The sequence below is a fragment of the Hyla sarda genome, chromosome 3 (genome assembly GCF_029499605.1).
Source record: "Hyla sarda isolate aHylSar1 chromosome 3, aHylSar1.hap1, whole genome shotgun sequence".
Lineage (NCBI taxonomy): Eukaryota > Metazoa > Chordata > Amphibia > Anura > Hylidae > Hyla > Hyla sarda.
In genome coordinates, this window is record NC_079191.1 from 189,400,951 (window position 1) to 189,423,888 (window position 22,938).

The window sequence follows — 22,938 nt, forward strand, 5'->3', positions numbered from 1 at the left end:
CTTGGTTGGTATCTGGCTGATACTGAAAATAGGGGGAAGCCTATGCGTTTTTTTTTTTTTTTTTTTTTTTTATAAATAAAATAAAATGCGTGGTTCCCCCATTTTTTCAATATCCGCCAGATACCAACCAAGCAGCAACAGCCTGACGTTACCAAGGTGGGCAAAGACCATTGTTACTGGCCCTTCCCAGCCTAAATAACACCAGCCTGTTAACGCCTAGGCCCAGGAGCGCCATTTTTGACGTTCCAGGCCTGTTGGTACCGGCTCTTCCCGGAACCCCTGTGGCAGTGGGTACCAGGGTAATAATTGTGGTTAGTGCTAACTGATTTTGTGGCTAACGCGAAGCCCCAGTTTGTAATGGATTCTTTCTACAAGACTGCTTCCACTATTAAAGGGGTACTCCGCCCCTAGACATCTTATCCCCTATCCAAAGGATAGGGCATAAGATGTTAGATCGCCGCGGTCCTGCTGCTGGGGAGCCCCGGGATCTCCGCTGTGGCACCCCGCTCTTATTATACGAACTCGCTCTGTGCGTAATGACGGGCGATACGGGGGACGGAGCAGCGTGATGTCATGGCTCCGCCCCTCGTCACATCACGGCCCGTCCCCTTAATGCAAGTCTATGGGAGGGGGCGTGACGACCACCACGCCCCCTCCCATAGACTTGTATTGAAAGGGGCGGGTCGTGACGTCACGATGGGCGGAGCCATGACGTAACTATGCTCCGGCCCCTGTACTACACGTCATTACGTGCAGAGCGAACTCGCTCTGTGCTGTAATGAGAGCGTGGTGCCGCAGCGGGGATCCCGGGGCTCCCCAGCAGCGGGACCGCGGCGATCTGACCTGGCGGAATACCCCTTTAAGCCTGAAAATTCAATTATAAAATACACCAACACATTGAAAACATTTTTTATTTAAGAAAACACTTCCCCCACAGCCCTCGTTAACCCTTTTATTGACATTTAAAAAAAACGCTGTTCATCACAATCCACCGATTCTGACGTAGTCCTCCGCATTGAATTGTCTAAAATTGGTAGAAAAAAAAAAAGCAAAAACAATAAAACTACAACAATTTCTGTGATTTCTACACTATCAAAAAGCTGGTGTGAAACTTTGTATGTAAACTGGACTCTCACCCTTTTGAAAATATCATGTAAAGCAGACAATATACGTGGATAATATCTGACATGAACAGTGTAAACCGCGGCACAAAGCTCTTTGAAAAAGAGGTCGATACTTTTTGGTTCCAAAATAGATCTTTTTTTTTTGGGTGCAAAATTCTTTGAGAATCTCCCCCTTCAGTGTACTTTATAAAGATTAATGATTTTACTATTGTGCATAGTTTTGTTCAGCATACGCTGCTGCTCCAGCACTTCCAGCTATGTGAGCAGTGTACCGCGGGAAAACGCCACAGCTCTGTGAAGTGTGAGGTAGAGAAGGAGTGCATGGTGGATTGGGGGATTGGGGGGGGGGGGGGGGGGGTTCTATATTTGCACAAAATGTATGAAAGGAGTGCACAACTGTGGTAAATCTTTAAATAGAAAAATGTGATGCAGACCTCAAGATATATATATGGTGGTAGATAAAATAGGGTATAAATATAGGTATAAATATAAAATAGAGATAAATATATGAAGATATAGGAATGACAGACTAGTTGTACATTGAATAAAGTGAGTGCATTTATTAAATTAACATTAATTAAAATGAAAAAGTAATTAGATTAGAATGATATATACAGTCTAAGCAGGGCCCTTGCTATGGACTAGTATTGAACAGACTTATTAGAAAAAATATATAAAAAAAGTGATAAAATGATAGAATAAAAAAGATTGTGATTCAGTTGTTATTGCTACAGCCACCTAGATGTGCATTGGTGTTCAATGAAAAGTTATTGTTGCTGCCGTAGTTGGATACAATATTGCATACAATGTTGCAAATGTTGCAATCTGATAGTGTTCCACAGAATAGTATGTTAGATTAGGGTGCGTTCACGCGGCCGTTTGCCCCCGTTTTTTTTATCCCCGTTTCAGCTCCGTTTTTGCATATTGTATGTAAACGGATTAAAAACGGTTTTAAAAAAAATCCCATTCATGTCAATGGAATTTTTTTTACAATCCGTTTACATCCGTTTGCACCAGTCTGCACTCATTTCCGTTTTTTTCATGGAAGAAAAAAACGGCACATGCAGTATTTTTCCTTCCGTGAAAAAAACGGAAGAAAACACGGACATCATAATTTTAACATTGAAGTCTATGGCAAACGGATGAACCTTTAATGTCATCCGTTTACACCCGGGATTAAAATATCTGTAATTACATCTGAGCATGCTCAGAAGAGGTGACATCAGCAGACTCCTACAGTGTTGTGGGACTACTATTACTCCCATCATGGAAACAAGTCTGTTCCATGATGGGAGTAGTAATTCCCTGGCTGCGGGAGTCTGCCGGGGGCTGGAGGGGGACTACATTAGTGTTTGTACTACAACCCCCATCATGGATCAGACTCTGTTCCATGATGGGGGTAGTAGTATAGGGGCTGAGGGATTGATCGCACCGGGTCTCACTTCTGAGACCCGATACGATCAGAAGTTATTAAGCAGGGGAGCGGGCAGCATGGTCCGCAACCCTGCGATCACAGATGTACTGTATTTTACTTTGATTTTTAAATTCCCTGCGGGGAGCTCTGAATGGCCAGTACTGAGGAGCCAATCAGGGCTCCCTGCAGGGATTTTTAAAATGGACAATGTATATTAAAAGCGCTGTGGGGGGCAAGATATATAGCGCTATATATCTAGCCCCCCCAGCGCATTTATAAAGATATAACCCCCGCCATCGGAAAAAAATATACCCCCGCAGTATATATATGTGTGTGTGACCCCCGCCAGCGCATTTATAATGTAACCCCCGCCAGCGCATTTATAATGTAACCCCCGCCTGCTCCTTTATAATTATATGCCCCCTCCAGCGCAATTGTCAATATATACCCCCCCCCCCGCCAGCGCATTTGTCATTACTGCAGCGCGATGTATGAATAGTATTTTACTAGCAGAGCAGAGCACCAGCCGCTGCCGGTGTGATGCTGCTGATAGAATACTATTCATACATCGCGCTGCAGCCTGCAGGGGCAGATTATATAGAAGTGCTGTGGGGGCCAGATATATAGTATTATCTGGCCCCCACAGCACTTCTATTTAATATGCCCCTACAGCGCGATGTATGAATAGTATTCTATCAGCAGCATCACACCGGCAGCGGCTGGTGCGATGCTCTGCTAGTAAAATACTATTCATACATCGCACTGCAGTAATGACATATGCACCAGCAGGGGGTCACATAAATACGCTGGCGGGGGGTATATATTGATAATTGCGCTGGCGGGGGGGTATATAATTATAAAGGCGCAGGCGGGGGTTACATTATAAATGCGCTGGCGGGGGGGGGGGGGGTCACACACACACACACACACACACACACACACACACATACACACACACATATATATATATATATATATATATATATATATATATATATACTGTGGGGGTATATATTTTTGCGCTGGCGGGGGTTATATCTTTATAAATGCGCTGGGGGGCTAGATATATAACGCTATATATCTTGCCCCCCCCCCCCCCCACAGCGCTTTTATTATACATTGTCCATTTTAAAAATCCCTGCAGGGAGCCCTGATTGGCTCCTCAGTACCGGCCATTCAGAGCTCCCCGCGGGGAATTAAAAAAATGAAAGTAAAATACATCGGTGATCGCAGGGATGCGGACCATGCTGCCCGCTCCCCTGCTTAATGACTTCTGATCAGATCGGGTCTCAGAAGTGAGACCCCATGCGATCAATCCCTCAGCCCCTGTACTACTACCCCCATCATGGAACAGAGTCTGATCCATGATGGGGGTAGTAGTACAAGCACTAATGTAGCCTCCCCAGCCACCGGCAGACTCCTGCAGCCAGGAACTACTACTCCCACCATGGAAACAAGTCTGTTGCATGATGGGAATAGTACTAGTCCTGGCTGCAGGAGTCTGTAGGTGGCTGATTTTTTCATAGAAAAAAAAATTATTAAAAACGGTTACAAACAGTTCAAAACGGATACCCGTTTGATCAGCCGTTTCCATCTGTTTTTTTTTTCCGTTTTTTTTCTTCTTCTAAATGGAACGGGGGCAAACGGCCGTGTAAATGCACCCTTAGAACTGGTGCTTAGCACCGCACACCGCTCCGCTGATGTTTGAGGTCCTGGGATGGTAGCTCTGCAGAAAAGAGCTCCGTGCTGCAGACTGGCTGGGCAGCAGGCTCGATGTAAACGTCCGCGCAATGGATGGATAGATTTCCGGTGTCCTCCAGGTATGGCACTGGATGCGTCCGGCGAAATTGGTGGTGATGGTGGAAAGGATGCGGTGATTGAGGCGGTGAGTGGGTGCAGACGATCAGCAGTGATACAGGGTGGCGTCCTCGTGGCTGGGTGCACGCGGCTGTACAGTGGTCTCAATATAGGGGGGTTCCAGCAGTTGCAATTGCAAGTAAGAGTAAACTGATATGATATTCTTGGTATAGGGGGTCTGTATAGTTTGGGTAGGTTAGCTAAACGCGTTTCAGGGAGACCCCTTCTTCAGTAGCTATATATGGTGTACCCCATGTTGATTATGGGTTTATATAGTCTCTGCTTTGATTGGTAGCAATTTTGGGTATGATGTAAGTCTTGGACTGGATTGCAGGTGAATAATAGAGAAGTGGGAATTGTAAAAACAGGGTAAATTGATTGTACAACTAGTCTGTAAAATTTGTGTTTTCATACATGTAGATATGGATATGGAATTGGGAGCATAGAAAATAGAAAGTAAAAAATGTATACAAAGTAAAAAATGGATACAAAGTAAAAAATGGATACCTATGTAGATTTTTAAAACCCATAGAAATATAAATATGGTAAATCCTTGAGCAAGAGTGTAAATTAGACAAGCAGTGTAAAGGGTAGATCTGTGTCTACAATAGACGCCTAATGTTAAATCTCCCCCATGTTTCCTGACTTAGTCCTTAAAAGAGGAACACCATCCAAGAACATCTTGGGCCTTTTATTGCCATGGCTAATAAGACAAATCATCTGCCTTGGAATAAGAATTATGGCTGCTTGACCTCAATATAAAATGCCAGTCTCTTGGCATTGAATAATGCACAAGTTCTATTATATGAATTAATGTACTGCTGTTCCCACAGTTCTCTTTAATAGCGGGTAAAATATCCTGTTAACTTTTAATGTACATTCATTCATGCCAATATGTATTCTTAATAGGGGAGATTTATCAAAACCAGTTAAGAGGAATAGTTGCCCATAGCAACCAATCAGATCGCTTCTTTCATTTTTGAAAAGGCCTGTGAAAAATGAAAGGCAACTCTGCAATTTTTCCTCTGGACTGGTTTTGATAAATCTCCCCAATATGTTTTGGCATTTGACATTTTAAAGCCGGAGTGATTGGCATCTTGCGTTTTCTTATGGTGCTGTAGCTTCCTGTGTAAAAGGTTACTCATCATCAAGCGCACTATGGCTAGGTTTACATCGTACGTAGGTTTTCATAGACAACCTGCCAAAAAGTATGACAATGTATACAGCAGCGTACCAGCTGCAACAAGCCAGTTGAGCTTAATGGACAGAATATAGTCATCTAGTCACTATTGGGGAGATTTTTCAAAACCTGTTTAGAGGAAAAGTTGCCCAGTTGCCCATAGCAACCAATCAGATTGCCTCTTTCATTTTTAACGAGGCCTCTGAAAAATGAAAGAAGCCATCTGATTGGTTGTTATGGGCAACTGGGCAACTTTTCCTCTGGGCAGGTTTTGATAAATCTCCCCCTATGTTCATTCTGTTTCCCCAACATGACTCCAAAATGTGAACTTAAAACAGTAATCACCTTTTTGTTCCCTCCTCTGTTCATCATAGACTTCATCATTGGCAAGGATGTAACTTTCTCGAGTATTGTAAGCCGTTGAAGTTATCTTAAAATTTCATGTCTTCCTTGTAAAACTTATTTCAGATATTCCAGAAATTCCGGAGAGCATCTCGTTTTGTAAAGCACTCCAAGTGGCTGATTTCAGTGGAAACCCCCTCACAAGGTTAGAGCTGGATAGATGCATCAAGTTAATGTACCTAAATGGAATTTATTTTTACATTTCAAAAAAGTTACAGTAAATTGTTCTAAACACCTAGTAAAGAATAGATAAAATAGATCTATTCAGTGTTTTTTTTTTTAAGTTTAGGCTGCATTTACATCTGATTTCTAGCTTTTGAGACACTAAAACGTTGGCAGAAGCTGAAAAAAGGCTGCGTATCAGTGTTCAGATCAGCATGGACCCCATTCAATTCAGTGATCTGAATGTTGTCACCTAGTGACTGTGTGCAGGTCATTTCCTGTGCGTATTTGACTTTTGACACTGTAAATCGTGATCTGCTGTATTTTTCAGTTTTGTGACAAAAGTCTGATACGCTCTGAAAATCATCCGATCTAGGTCAATGGATTGAATGGGACCAGTGCCAATCTTAGCATTGATACGTCAGCAGCGGTTTTGAGCTTCTACGGACGCATTTGTGTCTGAGGCACAAATTGTGATGTTAATCCAGCTTTAGAGATAGTATATAGTAAGATAGAGATAGGAAGATAGCAGAGCTGCCAGATAAATGACTATTTTGATATATGTACAATGTAAATATTTGTTTTCCATACAAAATCTGATTTTACCAACTTTGCTTTGTGAAACAACCTCTTAAAATAGAACAATTAATATTCTGAGTACTCCTTTAACTAGAATACTTTTTTATATATATTTCTGTATAAAAGATGGCTTATTCTGTTTACATGTTTTCCATCAGTCACCCAGTCACGCTATCTGTAAACTTGTGTTAAATTTCATTCCATTTTTTCATTTCCACACTAATTATTTCTACTGGATTATGGCTAACTGAGAGCAGAGTTAATCTTTTTTATGACCCTATTATTGAAAGCCTTTCATAAGTATGAGTCTTTGACATTGTACAGAAATAAAATCATTCATCATCTCTTTTGATTAATTTTGGCCGTGTACATCTTAACATACATTGGTTTTAATGGAATGTAACAACTTTAGAATATTCCGTTTTGTGCCTTATATGTCCTCGCATGGTTGGACTAGCCTTGGAGGTTTGTTTTTCTCAGTGTTTTAGCTTTATGTGCCAAAAGTTACTGCATTTTGCAAACTTGGTGATAAATGGTATGTATTTTCTTCATTGTACTCTAGGTTACCAGAAAGCTTTCCAGATCTAGAGAGCCTTACATGCCTTTCCATTAATGATATCTCGCTGCAAACACTCCCCGAAAATATTGGAAAGTAAGTACTTGTGACGGAAAGATTACAGTTGGCAAGAATAAATAATGGAAACTGCAATACTTCCACAGGCTTCTAACACAGGTGTTATCTGGAAATGTGCGTTTCTTTCATTGCCTGGTCTAGATTGGAGTATGAAAATGTATGTGTTTGCTGACCTTAAAGGGGTACTCCTGTGGAAAACTTTTTTTTTTTTAACCCCTTAACGACCATGGACGTAAATGTATGTCCTGGTTTGGCGGGACTTCCTGCACCAGGACGTACATTTACGTCCTGTGTATGACCGCGAGCATCGGAACGGTGCTCGCGTCATACACGGCAGGTTCCTGCTGCTAGCAGAAGCCGGGGACCCGCCAGTAATGGCCGACATCCGCGATCGCGCGGATGTCCGCTATTAACCCCTCAGATGCCGTGATCAATACAGATCACGGCATCTGCAGCAGTGCGGTATTTTGGATGATCGGATCACCCGCGGCGATCCGATCATCCAACATAGCGGCTGGAGGTCCCCTCATCTGGCTCCGGCCGTCTCCCGGGGTCTTCTGCTCTGGTCTGAGATCGAGCAGACCAGAGCAGAAGATCACCGATAATACTGATCAGTGCTATGTCCTATACATAGCACCGAACAGTATTAGCAATCAAAGGATTGCTAAAGATAGTCCCCTATGGGGACATAAAAAGTGTGTAAAAAAAAAAAAAAAAAGTTGAAACATTTAAAAATAAAAATTAAAGAAAGGGAAATATCCCCATCCCCAATAAAAATGAAAATTGTCTGTTTTTCCCCTTTTACCCCCAAAAAGCGTACATTTTTTTAATAAACATATTTGGTATCGTCGCATGTGTAAATGTCCGTACTATAATGTTAATATATCCTCTATATATAATGTTAGTTATCCCCTACAGTAAATGGCGTAAACGTAAAAAATAAGTCCCAAAATGCATTTTTTGTCACATTTTATAAAAAAAAGTTTTTAATGATCTAAAAGTTTTTATGTATGCAAATGTGTTATCTATAAAAAGTACAGATGACGGCGCAAAAAATGAGCCCTCATACCGCCCTATATACGGAAAAATGAAAAAGTTATAGGTGGTCAAAATAGGGTGATTTTAGATTACTGATTTTGTACAAAAAGTTTTTGATTATTTTTTTTTAAGCAGTACAAAAATATAAAAGTATCTAGCCATGGGTATCATTTTAATCGTATTGACCCACAGAATAAAGAACACATGTCATTTTTACCGTAAAGTGTACAGTGTGAAAACTAAACCCTCCAAAATGTGCAAAATTGTGGTTTCCATTTACATTTCCTCCCTAAAAAAAAATATTTGGGGTTCACTGTACATTTTATGGTAAAATGAGAGGTTTCATTACAAAGTACAATTGGTCACGCAAAAAACAAGCCCTTATATGGGTCTGCAGATGGAAATATGGATGTTAGAAGGCGAGGAGGAAAAAAATGAAAACGCAAAAATAAAATTGGCCTGGTCCTTATTGTTAAAATGGGCTTGGTCCTTATGGGGTTAAATCAACTGGTGCCAGAAAGTTAAACAGATTTGTAAATCACTTCTATTAAAAAATCTTAATCCTTCCAGTACTTTTTAGGGGCTGTATTCGAAAGAGAAATCCAAAAAGAAATGCATTTCCTGTGATGTCCTGACCACAGTGCTCTCTGCTGACCTCTGCTGTCAATTTTAGGTACTGTTCAGAGAAGAAGAAAATCCCCATAGCAAACATATGCCTTTCTGGACAGTTCCTAAAATGGACAGCAGAGGTCAGCAGAGAGCACTGTGGTCAGGACATCACAGGAAATGCATTTCTTTTTGGATTTCTCTTTCGTATACAGCCCCTAAAAAGTACTGGAAGGATTAAGATTTTTTAATAGAAGTGATTTACAAATCTCTTTAACTTTCTGGCACCAGTTGATTAAAAAAAAAGTGTTTTCCACAGGAGTACCCCTTTAAGTTAAGCTCTGTTTTTTTAAGCTGAAAGAAAAGTGTGGTAATGTGGTTTTACGTAAAAGAGAATATGTATAGCTATAAGACAGCTTAACCGAGTGTTTCCCAACCAGGGTGCCTCCAGATGTTGCAAAACTACAACTCCCAGCATGTCTGGACAGCCTTTGGTTGTCCATGCATTCTTGCAGTTGTAGTTTTGCAACACCTGAAGGCACCCTGAATGAGAAACACTGGGTTAACCCCTTCCTTACCTATGACATGTGTACGTCAGGAAATGTGAGGGGAACTTGATGTGGGCCTTCAAGTTGGCAGCTATCAGCAGCTGATATCTGTTGGTAATGAGGGACATTGGAGATCATGCAGATGTCCCTCATTTAACTGGTTAAATACCGTAATCAATTGCAATCTGTTTGTGATTTCTGGTGTTAAATGGTCCAATCAGAGTTGTTACCATCCTCACTGATACCCTTCAGTCAGTTCCTAGCGTTCTTCTGTTAGACATTTTAGAGATTAAGAGGACAGTTAAAACTAACATCAGGAGTCAATGTATCTCTGTTAATTCCCCTAATGCCGGACATGGCCGATCGGGCTGATGTCTGGCATTAACCCTTTAGACGCAGCGATTAAATTTGATCACGTCTAAAATGAAAGTAAACATTACCGGTTAGCTCAGTGGTGCTGTTCGGGTCTCGAACAGCTTGCAGGACACGAGGAGGATCCCTACCTGCCATCTCGCTGTCAGATCGCTGAATGACTGCTTTGTGCCTGAAATCCAGGCAGGAGCATTCAAGTGGCAGAAACACTGATGCTACGCTATGGCATAGCAGTGATCAGTGTAAGTGATCAGTGTATTGCATGTTATAGTCCCCTATGGGGGCTATAATATTGGGGGGGGGGGGGGGAGTGTGAAAAAAAAGTTATTAGTTATAGGGGTCAGAAGAGGAAATTTTTCAACATATTAATTTTGGTGCATGTACAGTCATGGCCGTAAATGTTGGCACACCTGAAATTTTTCCAAAAAACACCAAACTCCAAAAATGGGCTCGACAAAATGATTGGCACCCTGTAAAAATTATGGAAAAATAAGATTGTTTCAAGCATGTGATGCTCCTTTAAACTCACCTGGGGCAAGTAACAGGTGTGGGCAATATATAAATCACACCTGAAAGCAAATAAAAATGAGAGAAGTTCACTTAGTCTTTGCATTGTGTGTCTGTGTGTGCCACACTAAGCATGGACAACAGAAAGAGGAGAAGAGAACTGTCTAAGCACTTGAGAAACAAAATTGTGGAAAAATATCAACTATCTCAAGGTTACAAGTCCATCTCCAGAGATATAGATTTGCTTTTGTCCACAGTGCGCAACATTATAAAGAAGTTTGCAACCCATGGCACTGTAGCTAATCTCCCTGGGTATGGACGGAAGGGAAAAATTGTTGAAAGGTGTCAACGCAGGATAGACCGGATGGTGGATAAGCAGCCCCAAACAAGTTCCAAAGATATTCAAGCTGTCCTGCATGCTCAGGGAGCATCAGTTTCAGCGCAAACTATCCATCGACATTTAAATTAAATGAAATGCTATGGCAGGAGGACCCCACTGCTGACACAGAGACATAAAAAAGCAAGACTACATTCTGCCAAAATGAACTTGAGTAAGCCAAAATTCTTCTGGGAAAACATCTTGTGGACAGATGAGACGAAGATAGAGCTTTTTGGTAAAGCACATCATTCTACTGTTTATCAAAAACGGAATGAGGCCTACAAAGAAAAGAACACAGTACCTAAAGTGAAAAATGTGGAGGTTCAATGATATTTTGGGGGATGTTTTGCTGCCTCTGGCACTGAGTGCCTTGAATGTGTGCAAGGCATCATGAAATCCGAGGATTACCAATGGATTTTGGGTCGCACTGTACACCCCAATGTCAGAAATCTGGATTTGCGTCCGAGATCTTGGGTCTTCCAGCAGGACAATGACCCCCAAACATACGTCAAAAAGCACCCAGAAATGGATGGAAACAAAGCGTTGGAGAGTTCCGAAGTGGCCAGCAATGAGTCCAGATCTAAATCCCATTGAACACCTGTGGAGAGATCTTAAAATTGCTGTGGGGAAAAGGCGCCCTTCCAATATGAGAGACCTGGAGCAGTTTGCAAAGGAAGGGTGGTCCAACATTCCGGCTGAGAGGTGTAAGAAGCTTATTGATGGTTATAGGAAGTGACTGATTTCAGTTATTTTTTCCAAAGGGTGTGCAACCAAATATTAAGTTAAGGGTGACAATAATTTTGTCCAGTCCCTTTTTTGGTTTAGTTCCAATACACACAAAGAGAATAAACATGTGTATAGCAAAATATTTGTTACTGCAATCTTTTTCTGTGAGAAATACTTCATTTTCTTGAAAAATTTCAGGGGTGCCAACATTTACGGCCATGACTGTAGTTATATATAATATTATTATTTTTTTGTAGTAAAATAAAATCAAACCTATATAAATTGTAATGGTATCCTTGCGACCGTAAGGACCTACAGAATAAATATAAGGTGCAATTTTTACTGAAAACTGCACTGCGTAGAAACGAAAGTTACTTTTTTTTATTTTTTTTCAATTTTGCCCCACAAATAACTTTTTTTTTCTGGTTTCGCAGTACAATTTGTGGTGAAATTATTAATGGTATTTCAAAGTAAAATTGTTGGCGCAAAGAACAATCCCTCATATGGTTTTTTAGGTGAAAAATTTAAAGTGTTAAGATTTTTAGAAGGTGAGGAGGAAAAAACAAAAGGGCAAAAATGAAAAATCGCCAAAGAGGGAAGGGGGTTAATTAAATATATTTAAAGGGAGTGGAGTCCTTGTGACGTAAGGGCTATGACGAAGGAGCAGTGAGCTAGGAAATGGCTGTTGTCTTATCTGCTTTACTCTAACTTAAATGGGCACTGCCAGATACAATAACTTTTTTGATATGTTCTAAAGCATGCAAAAACAATAGGGGAGATGTATCAAAACCTGTCCAGAGAAAAAGTTCCTGAGTTGCCCATAGCAACCAATCAGATTCCTTTTTTCATTTTTTAAAAGGCATCTGAAAAATGGAAGAAGCAATCTGATTGGTTGCTATGGGTAACTCGGCAACTTTTCTTCTGGACAGGTTTTGATAAATCTCCCCTAATATGTTTTGCAATTGCTTTTATCAGAAAATTCAGTATTTCATACTGAAAAAGCCAGTCAATAAGTGGCCACTAGGGGCCCCCTGGCCTCCTGGGACACATACCAGTCCTGCAGTGTCCAGTGATCATCGACACGTCATGGACACCATGAGTGATTGAGAGGGATGCAGTCAGGTCTAAAGCTGCTGTGCTTGCAGAGTGAGGGAAGGGGAGGAGTCATTACAGTAAGGAGAAGAGCAATGGTGGCAAGTAAATGTTAAAGGTAATTCTGAGAGAAATATAGGTCGTAGAAACATAAAAATTCGATATATGTTGCTCAATACCTCATCATGATCATGTACAACAGATAATTTTTTTGATCTGAGAATCTGAGATCTTCCGGTACCAGGATTGTGTATATATATATATATATATATATATATATATATATATATATATATATATTTTATTTTTTTTTTTTTTTTTTTTTTAAATCAACTGGTGCCAAAAAGTTAAACAGCTTTGTTAATTACTTCTGTTTAAAAATCTTAGCTTGAAAAAGATCCTGGAGAGGATCGAAACGTCGCTGCTGTTTTGCACATTGCTTTGATGGAATAAATTTTAACTTTTTTTCACACTATTGGAGTGCTGCCCTGATCTCTCTTTTTCTACATTTGGATGGATCGTTGGACTTGATCCTTTTACAGGTTGCCTGCACCTATTCCTATATATCATTTGGACTTTTTGAGTGCTGTTGCTCTTTTGTTTTTTATATATATATATATATATATATTTTTATTTTTTTTATTTTTTTTTTTTAAATCAACTGGTGCCAAAAAGTTAAACAGCTTTGTTAATTACTTCTGTTTAAAAATCTTAATCCGTCCAGTACTTATCAGCTGCTGTATGCTCCACAGGAAGTTAATTTTGAATTTATTTTCTCAATGACCACAGTGCTCTCTGCTGACACCTCTGTCCATGTCAGGAACTGTCCAAAGTAGGAGCAAATCACCATAGCAAACCTCTCCTGCTCTGGACAGTTCCTGACATGGACAGAGGTGTCAGCATAGAGCACTGTGGTCATAAAGGAAAGTACTATGCAACTTCCTCTAGAGAATACAGCAGCTGATAAGTACTGGAAGGATTAAGATTTTTAGATAGAAGTCATTTGCAAATGTTTAACTTTCTGGCACCAGTTGATCTAAAAAAAGGCAGATAGCCGATAACTTATACCGATATTTTGGTATAAGTTAACGGCTATTTCAACACCCCCCGGCGGGGCAGAAGCCGTTGCAGATCAATGATTTAAAGCGGGTGCTTTAAATCAATGAATTACAGCGGCTTTTGCTGTGCCAGAGACCACTGCCGCTTCTCTCCCCCTGCCTGTCCTAAGTCTAACCACCACAGTTGCCCCATCGCCTCCCCCCCCCCCCTCCCATCCTCTGCCCACATTGTGCGTTCTGACGGTGACGTTGCGTTGGCAAAGCCCGTGGTTCCCCCGTAGCACCCGTCCACCCTCCCAACCCCTGTACCGCTCACCCCGATATGAAGCAATAAAGAAAAAGAAGGCATCTTAAATGTGGCATGTGCTCCGTTTCTTTCTTCATTTCTGTGAAGTTGTTTGGTCTATATGGAACTGTTCATAGGCGTGAGCACTACCAAACATTGCCTGGAAAGGGGTAGTCTGTGCTCACAGGTGCTGTAAACCTGAAGGTTGATCATTACGTTAGGAGATCTATTTGTTTGGCGGTGCCGGTGTATACATCTTTCTACATTGTGCCATTTAGAGGTTTGTGGCATTTAATAATAAAGGCCAGCCAACGAAAAAGCAGCAAAATAATCCCCTACTCCAGGCTGACATGTATATTGAAAATGAAACCTTGTAACATACCTTTAGTTGTGTACAAAGTAATCCTCAATTTTAGAATTTCAGATCGATTTTTCTAATATTTTGGTAGAGAATTAGATTAAAGCGTACTTGTCAGTTGGAATGACAGTTGCCCATAGCAACCAGTCAGATCGCGTCTTTCATTTTTGAAAAGGGCCTGTGAAAAATGAAAGAAGTGATCTGATTGGTTGCTATGGGCAACTGGTCAGCTTTTCCTCTGCTCTGGTTTTGATAAAGCTCCCCCATAATCTTTGTGCCTATGCCCAATATTTCTCTTAGAATTCACTTTATTTACTTGGAGTGATTGCAAAGTGAAAGTACTTTTCATTTACAGGCAGGGGGCGGGTCCCTTTCTGTGATAACCACTCCCCCTCTCCCGGAGTGGTAACCGTTTCCTTTCTGGTTTTATGCTACTCAAACACACACATACAAGCGGTTCGTGTCTGACTGGCTTTTTTAGTATGAAATACTGAACATTTTCTAATGAAAGCAATGCAATCCTATTGGTTTTGCATGCTTTACAACATATCAAAAGTTTTTATATCTGACAGTGCCCATTTAACTGTTTAACAGGTTTGTAAAAAGATCTTTCAAGCCATATAAGAGCAATTGAAGCTGGCAGATTTCCGTCAGGGCTGTGCTTAGACTTGAGATGGCTTAGTGCAGATGTTTAATGCTTTTCATTCAGTTGACAGATTTGTGTGTTTGGAACTTTGGCCTTTCTGATATTGCTCGAAGCTATTTTTTATTTTGAAATAAACTGAGAAAAACAACAATACTATAACTCTGGCAGTAGTCTGCTTGTGGCTGCCTCAGTAAAATGTGTCCGGAATTAAACCTAGAAAATAAATGTCAATTATGAGGAAAAGGACTTCTCGGACTCCGCATGAAACCAGATGTTAGAATTACTGAAGCCAGGTATAAAGCCCTTTAATAGTTAAAAAATTGGGCAGCAGCCCCTGCAATAGGTTTGGCTATTTATGTTGTTAAAGGTAAAAAAAAAAACACTGAGAAGCGTTTCTAGGGTTGGAGAGGCATCCGCAAAGATCTACACATCATTCCTGCAGATAACTAAAATGCCATACAAATGGATAGGTTTTGCTTTCAATACTATAAGGTAACACCCAATGTTGGCCTTCAGGACACAATTTTTATTTTTGCTTTATTTCTCCTCTACTTTTAGAAGACATACGTTTTATTTATCCATCCACATAGCCTTCAGAGGGCTTGTTTTTTACAGGAATCATTGCACTTCACCATGATACCTTTTAATTTACCATAAAATGTTCTTCCAAGCAAAAACTATTTTACATCTGGGGGGGGGGGGGTTGAATTTATGTGGTGCTTTTTATGATGAAATGTACATGTTATCTTTATTCTGTTGCTTAATATGACTGACTATATCTAAATCTACATAAAAAACACAGAGGGAGCCAGCACTGGATGACCACTGGGGATGTGCCCGTAATCCACCCGAACGCCAAGGACTGGAACACTTCACAATCTCTCCAAAGGAAACGGCAACAATCGCCAGGTCCAGTATAGTAGCAAACTGATATTTATTGCATCAATAACAGCAACGTTTCGGCTAAAAGTGAGCCTTTCTTGAGAAAGGCTCACTTTTAGCCGAAACGTTGCTGTTATTGATGCAATAAATATCAGTTTGCTACTATACTGGACCTGGCGATTGTTGCTGTTTCCTTTGGAGAGATTCTAAATCTACATAGTTTTTCTATTATTGTACATTTTTACCTTTTTACTTTGTACTTAGAAATGTATGTAAATTACCATAGAACCATAAAAGTCATGTAAATGTGTAATGGATTTTCTTCTGCTTATCGCCAGAAACTATTCTGTTTCTATATTCTGGTTGTAAATTATTTTTATTACATTTTTTGTGCATTATTACGGGACCATCATGCCGGATCTTTTAGATTTTTAACAGCATTTAGAGATATGCTTTACAGCAAACCCCATGAACATATACAACAATAGACATGATCTGTCTCATTCACTTAAATTGGCAACATTATCTGAGACCTTTTTGGTAGGTCATTCTACATGGAGGTGAGGGGTGGGCCTCTGCTGTGAATGGAGGTGGATCCAGTGTTATCTATGTACTGCTGTCACCTTTGACTGTATTCCTTGTCTGTTCTGAGAATAAAGGCATTACTGGGAAATGATCTGCAAAGAACAGGAAGCTTCAGTTTTAGACCTAGAGGCCATAGTGAAAACTGCAGATTTTTTGATTATTATAAAATACAGATAGTAAAATGGAACATTAAAAACAATCGCCAAAAAATCTTAAAAGAAAATAGGTGTCCTACTTCAGTACTTAACCCCTTAAAGGCAAATTTTTTTTATCTTCTATCCAAAGGATAGGGGATAAGATGTCTGATCGCGGGGGGCCTGCTACTGAGATCCCCCGCGATCTCCCTGCAGCACCCACATTCTATGTGGGAGCTGCGTCTCCAGTTTCGGAAACCTCCGGGTTTCAGGGACTGGGGACGTGATGTCACACCACGACCCCTCCATTCATATATATGGGAGGGGGCGTGATGGAGGGGGCATGGCGTGACATCATAGGATAGGGGATAAAATGGTTTTTACCCGGAATACCCCTTTAACCCGTTAAGGACCCTTGACGTATGCGTACGTCATGACACCCTGGTACTTAAGGACCCATGACGTATGCGTACGTCATGGAGAATTCCGGCCCCCGCCGCGCACCGGGCGGGGATCGGACCGGGATGCCTGCTGAAATCATTCAGCAGGCATCCCATGCAAACGCCCAGGGGGGGTCATCAGACCCCCCCCATGTCGGCGATCGCGGCAAATCGCAAGTGAATTCACACTTGCGATTTGCGCGATTCCGGGTCATTACGGGTCTATAGTGACCCGGTGACCCGGAATATAAGGGGGATCGCGGTTGTCTAAGACACCCACGATCCCCCTGAAGGCATAGGAGTGAGGTGGCAGGGGTGCCATCCCTCCTATCCCTGCTATTGGTGGTCTAGACGCGACCACCAATAGCAGATCAGGGGAGTTAACTTTCGTTTTCCCCGTCCTGCCCACCCACAATAAGCGGGGCAGGACGGGGAAACGATGGGGACGAAGATCCACTTACCGATCCGGGCGGGCGGCGATGACATGCGGCTGGAACTGACGGAAGCCGGTGAGTTGCCTAGCAACATCTGGAGGGTACAGTTTGAGACCATTATACAGTGGTCTCTAACTGTAGCCCTCCAGATGTTGCAAAACTACAACTCCCAGCATGCCCAGACAGCTGTTTGGGCATGCTGGGAGTTTTAGTTTTGCAACAGCTGGTGGGCTACAGTTTGAGACCACTATATAGTGGTCCCTAAACTGTAGCCCTCCAGATCTTGCAAAACTACAACTCCTAGCATGCCCAAACAACTGTTTTCTGTCAGGGCATGCTGGAATTTGTAGTTTTGCAACAGCTGGAGGACCACAGTTTGGAGATCACCTTGCAGTGTTCTCTAAAACTGTAGCCCTCCAGATGTTGCAAAACTGCAAATCCCAGCATGTCCAAACAGCAAACAGCTGTCTCGGCATGCTGGGAGTTGTAGTTACGTACCTCCAGCTATTGCATAACTACATCTCCCAGCATGCCCTTCGGCGATCAGTACATGCTGGGAGTTGTAGTTTTGCAACAGCTGGAGGCAGACTGGTTGGAAAATACTGAGTTGGGTAACGGAACCTAACTGAAGGTTTTCCAACCAGTCTGGCTCCAGCTGTTGCAAAAGTACAACTCCCAGCATGCACGGTCTGTCAGTACATGCTGGGAGTTGTAGTTTTGAAACAGCTGGAGGTTTGCTCCCCCATGTGAACGTACAGGGTACATTCACACGGGCAGGCTTACAGTAAGTTTCCTGCATCAAGTTTGGGCTGCGACAAATTTTTCACCGCAGCGCAAACTCCTAGCGGGAAACTCACGGTAACACGCCAGTGTGAATGTACCCTAAAAACACTACACTACACTAACACATAATAAAGGGTAAAACACTACATATACACCCCCTTATACTGTCCCCCCCAATAAAAATGAAAAACGTATTGTATGGCAGGGTTTCCAAAACGGAGCCTCCAGCTGTTGCAAAACAACAACTCCCAGCATTTCCGGACAGCCACTGTCCAGGCATGCTGGGAATTTAGCAACAGCTGGAGGCACCCTGTTTTAGAATAACCCTATGTCCACCCCTATGCAATCGCTAATTTAGTCCTCAAATGCGCATGGAGCTCTCTCACTTCGGGGCCCTGTCGTATTTCATGGAAACAGTTTAGGGCCACATATGGGGTATTTCCGTACTCGGGAGAAATTGCACTACAAATTTTGGGGGGCTTTTTCTCCTTTTACCCCTTATGAAAAGGAAAAGTTGGGGTCTACACCAGCTTGTTAGTGTAAAAAAAAAAAAAAAAAAACACTAACATGCTGGTGTTGCCCAATACTTTTTATTTTCACAAGCGTTAAAAGGAAAAAAAAGACCCCCAAAATTTGTAACACAATTTCTCCTGAGTACAGAAATACCCCATATGTGGGTGTAAAATGCTCTGTGGACGCACAACAAGGCTCAGGAGTGAGAGCGCACTATGTACATTTGAGGCCTAAATTGGTGATTTGCACAGGGGTGGCCGATTTTACAGTGGTTCTGACATAAACCCCCAAAAATACCCACATGTGACCCCATTTTTGAAACTACACCCCTCATGTAATGTAATAAGGGGTACAGTGAGCATTTACGCCCCACAGGGGTCTGGCAGATTTTTGGAACAGTGGTCCGTGAAAATTAAAAATTTAATTTTTCATTTGCACAGCCCACTGTTCCAAAGATCTATCCAGTGGGGTGTAAATACTGCACCGCATTTCGCTGAGGGGTGTAGTTTCCAAAATAGGGTCACATGTGGGGGGGTCCACTGTTCTGCACTTCCATTCCAAACTATTTTTTTTCCCAAAAGCTCAATGGCGCTCCTTCTCTTCTGAGCATTGTAGTGCGCCAGCAAAGCATTTTACGTCCTAAAATGGGGTATTTCCATACTCAGAAGAGATGGGGTTACACATTTTGGGGGTCATTTTGTCCTATTATCCCTTGTAAAAATTTTAAATTTGAGGGAAAACTAGCATTTTAGTGAAGAAAAAAAAAATAATTTTCATATCCAACTTTAACGAAAAGTCGTCAAACACCTGTGGGGTGTTAAGGCTCACTGGACCCCTTGTTACGTGCCTTGAGGGGTGTAGTTTCCAAAATAGTATGCCATGTGGTTTATTTTTTTGCTGTTCTGGTACCATAGGGGCTTCTGAAATGTGAAATGCCCCCCAAAAACCATTTCAGAAAAACTCATTCTCCAAAATCCCACTGTCGCTCCTTCCCTTTTGAGCCCTCTACTGCGCCCGCCGAACACTTGACATACACATATGAAGTATTTCCTTACTCTAGAGAAATTGAGTTACACATTTTAGGAAGATTTCTCTCCTTTTACCCCTTGTAAAAATTCAATAACTGGGTCTACAAGAACATGTGAGTGTAAAAAATGAAGATTTTGAATTTTCTCCTTCAATTTGCTGCTATTCCTGTGAAACACCTAAAGGGTTAACAAACCTTTTTGAATGTGATTTTGAATACTTTGAGGGGTGCAGTTTTTATAATGGGGTCATTTATGGGGTATTTCTAATAAGAAGGCCCTTCAAATCCACTTTAAAACAGAACTGGTCCCTGAAAAATTTTGATTTTGAAAATGTTGTGAAAAATTGGAAAATTGCTGCTGAACTTTGAAGCCCTCTGATGTCTTCCAAAAGTAAAAACATGTCAACTTTATGATGGAAACCTGAAGTAGACATATTGTATATGTGAATCAATGTATAATTTATTTTGAATATTCATTTTCCTTATAAGCAGAGAGCTTCAAAGTTAAAAAAATGCAAAATTTATAATTTTTTCATCAAATTTTGGAATTTTTCACCAAGAAATGATGCAAGTATCGACAAAATGTTACCACTAACATAAAGTAGAATATGTCACGAAAAAACAGTCTCTGAATCAGAATGAAAGGTAAAAGCATCCCAGAGTTATTAATGTTTAAAGTGACAGTGGTCAGATGTGCAAAAAATACCCGTGTCCTACAGTGAAAATTGGCTGGGTCCTTAAGGGGTTAAGGACCAAGCCCATTTTGACCTTAAGGACCAGGCCAATTTTATTTTTGCATTTTCGTTTTTCCTCCTCGTCTTCTAAAAATCGTAACTTTTTTATATTTTCATCCACAGACGGGTATGAGAGCTTGTTTTTTGCACGACCAGTTGTCCTGTGTAATTACATCACTCGCTTTACCATAAAATGTATGGCGCAACAAAAAAAATTTGTGTGGGGAAATTAAAAAGAAAAATGTTGATTTAACGCCGTACAATTTACGGTAAAAAGGATGTGTTATTCATTCTGTGGGTCAATACTATTAAAATGATACCCATGATTATATACTTTTCTATTATTGTTGCACTTAATAATTTGGTTAAAAAGTATACGATTATTTTTATGTTTAAAATCCTTCTAATTTGATGGTTTATAACTTTTTCATTTTTCCGTGTAAGCGGCGGTATGAGGGCTCATTTTTTGCGCCATGATCTGTACTTTTTATTGATACCATATTTGTGTATATAAAACTTTTATTTATTTATTTATGTTTATTTTTTCATAAAACGTGACAAAAAAAGCATCGATTTTGCTCTTTGTTTTTTTATTTTTATTTTATTTTTTTACGTTCACCGTACGGGATCGATAACATGATATTTTAATAGTTTGGACATTTATGCACTCAGTGATACCAAATAGGTGTATATATAAAAACATTTTTATTTTTTTTACACTTTATGGGGGTAAAATGGGGGAAAAAAAGGACATTTTACATTTTTATTGGGGGAGGGGATTTTTCTTTTTTTTTTCTTTTTTACACTTTAATAGTTCCATAGGGGACTATCTATAGCAATCCTTTGATTGCCAATACTGTTCAGTGCTATGCACAGTATTATCGGTGATCTTCTGCTCTGGTCTGCTCAATCTCAGACCAGAGCAGAAGACCCCGGGAGATGGCTAAAGCCAGATGAAGGGACCTCCAGCTGCCATGCTGGATGATCGGAGCCCCACGGCAGTGCTGTGGGCGATCCGATTATCCATTTACAGTACCGCACTGCCACAGATGCCCTAATCTGTATTGATCACAGCATCTGAGGGGTTAATGGTGGACATCCGTGTGATCATTACTGGTAGACCTAAATGTACGCCATGGTGTATTAAGTACCATGGCACCGTTATGTACATTTACGTCCATTGTCGTTAAGGGGTTAAGTTACTCTGGCTGTCTCCTGCCTGTTTGCAGTGGCCGGAGATGGTCGAAATAGCCAAAAGCAGATTTTGCGGGGAAGTTATGGAATTTGGGTAACTCTTTTGACTTAAATGAGAATAGAGCAAATGGTGTAGCCCCGCGAGCTACTCCTATTTACCTAACCCCGGGAGTTATTTAAACAGTGTGGCTCACAGGGTTTCGCTGTTTGCATAACTTCCCTGCTTTCGACCTTTCTGACCACCTTCGGCGCTGCAGACGGGCTGGCGTAGCCTGAAAAGCAGGAAGTACCAAGGTGGTACAACCCCTTTAACATAAAAACCCACTTTAAAAAATCTTTTTTTGATGACTCATTCCCTTTAAATGAAAGCCTAAAAGAGTGTTCATTCCAATACTACACTATAGGAACTGCCAATGCCCGGTCAGATTAGAGCACTCTTTTTCCAAAGGCCTCTTGGAAAGTAAAAACTGCAATCTGGTTATTATGGAAAATGCCACCACTGATACAAAAATATTTTCATTATATTCTTTATGTTATGTTGCTTTTTATTTTTTTTTGTCTTTTTTTTATTTTATTTTATTTTTTCATTCAATTTTAAAATAGTCATATAGTTTGTCAAAGTTTTTACAATCTAGTTAACCATGCACAAGCCCATCCAGCTCCAAACAGATGAATTCTATTGGCAGGAATGGCTGCAGATAAAAGAAATAATTACCAACGTGCTTTGGATTCTTCCATGCACTTTACATGTGTAAATGTCTATATTTATCGCCCTCACACATTATCTCCAGGCTTTCGACCACATACTTTGTCATTTGGCTCAGTATCATAGTCACATTTGCGTATAATGTAGTTACATCTGAATGACATCTTTGTGTTGCACACACATTTGCCATTTTTGTTATTCATCGCGTTTACCCCTTGTCCTAAAATGTGAGGTTAGAAAAGCTTTAATACAGATTATACCTTTGGGATAATGTCTGCTCCATTTAGTCATAAAGAAAGCCCTGTAAAATCAGTGTGTTTCTATGGTGATGTTGATAAAAGCTTAGCATGGGAAGGAAAGGGAAGGCTTAGACGGGCTTACTGACATCTATAAGGGCTAGTATGCTGTAGTTGGCTATTTTGAATATGTAAAATTCTGCACTTGTATTATTTCAGGTATTATTCAGCTGTAGAGAGTTGAATTTATCACTGGAAACAAACACAATTTGTCTAATCTACACTGACCACAGCAGCTGGGA

General features: G+C 40.8%; 1 protein-coding gene and 1 long non-coding RNA gene across 3 annotated transcripts in view; one reads left to right on the forward strand and one right to left on the reverse strand.

Moving 5' to 3' along the window:
- The window catches only part of LRRC1 (leucine rich repeat containing 1), a 254,328-nt gene that overhangs the window by 138,692 nt on the left and 92,698 nt on the right, over positions 1 to 22,938 (forward strand). For both annotated transcript variants that reach the window (XM_056565745.1, XM_056565744.1), the window contains exons 3-4: positions 6,044 to 6,122; positions 7,281 to 7,370. In XM_056565745.1, the coding sequence (XP_056421720.1) occupies positions 6,044 to 6,122; positions 7,281 to 7,370 (169 nt within the window). The remainder of the gene's footprint in view (positions 1 to 6,043; positions 6,123 to 7,280; positions 7,371 to 22,938) is intronic.
- On the reverse strand, positions 899 to 14,494 carry LOC130361973 (uncharacterized). The gene is made up of 3 exons (XR_008891216.1): positions 14,347 to 14,494; positions 5,921 to 6,156; positions 899 to 1,024 (listed from the first exon to the last, which is right to left on the reverse strand). It is a non-coding gene; the product is annotated as an uncharacterized LOC130361973 (long non-coding RNA).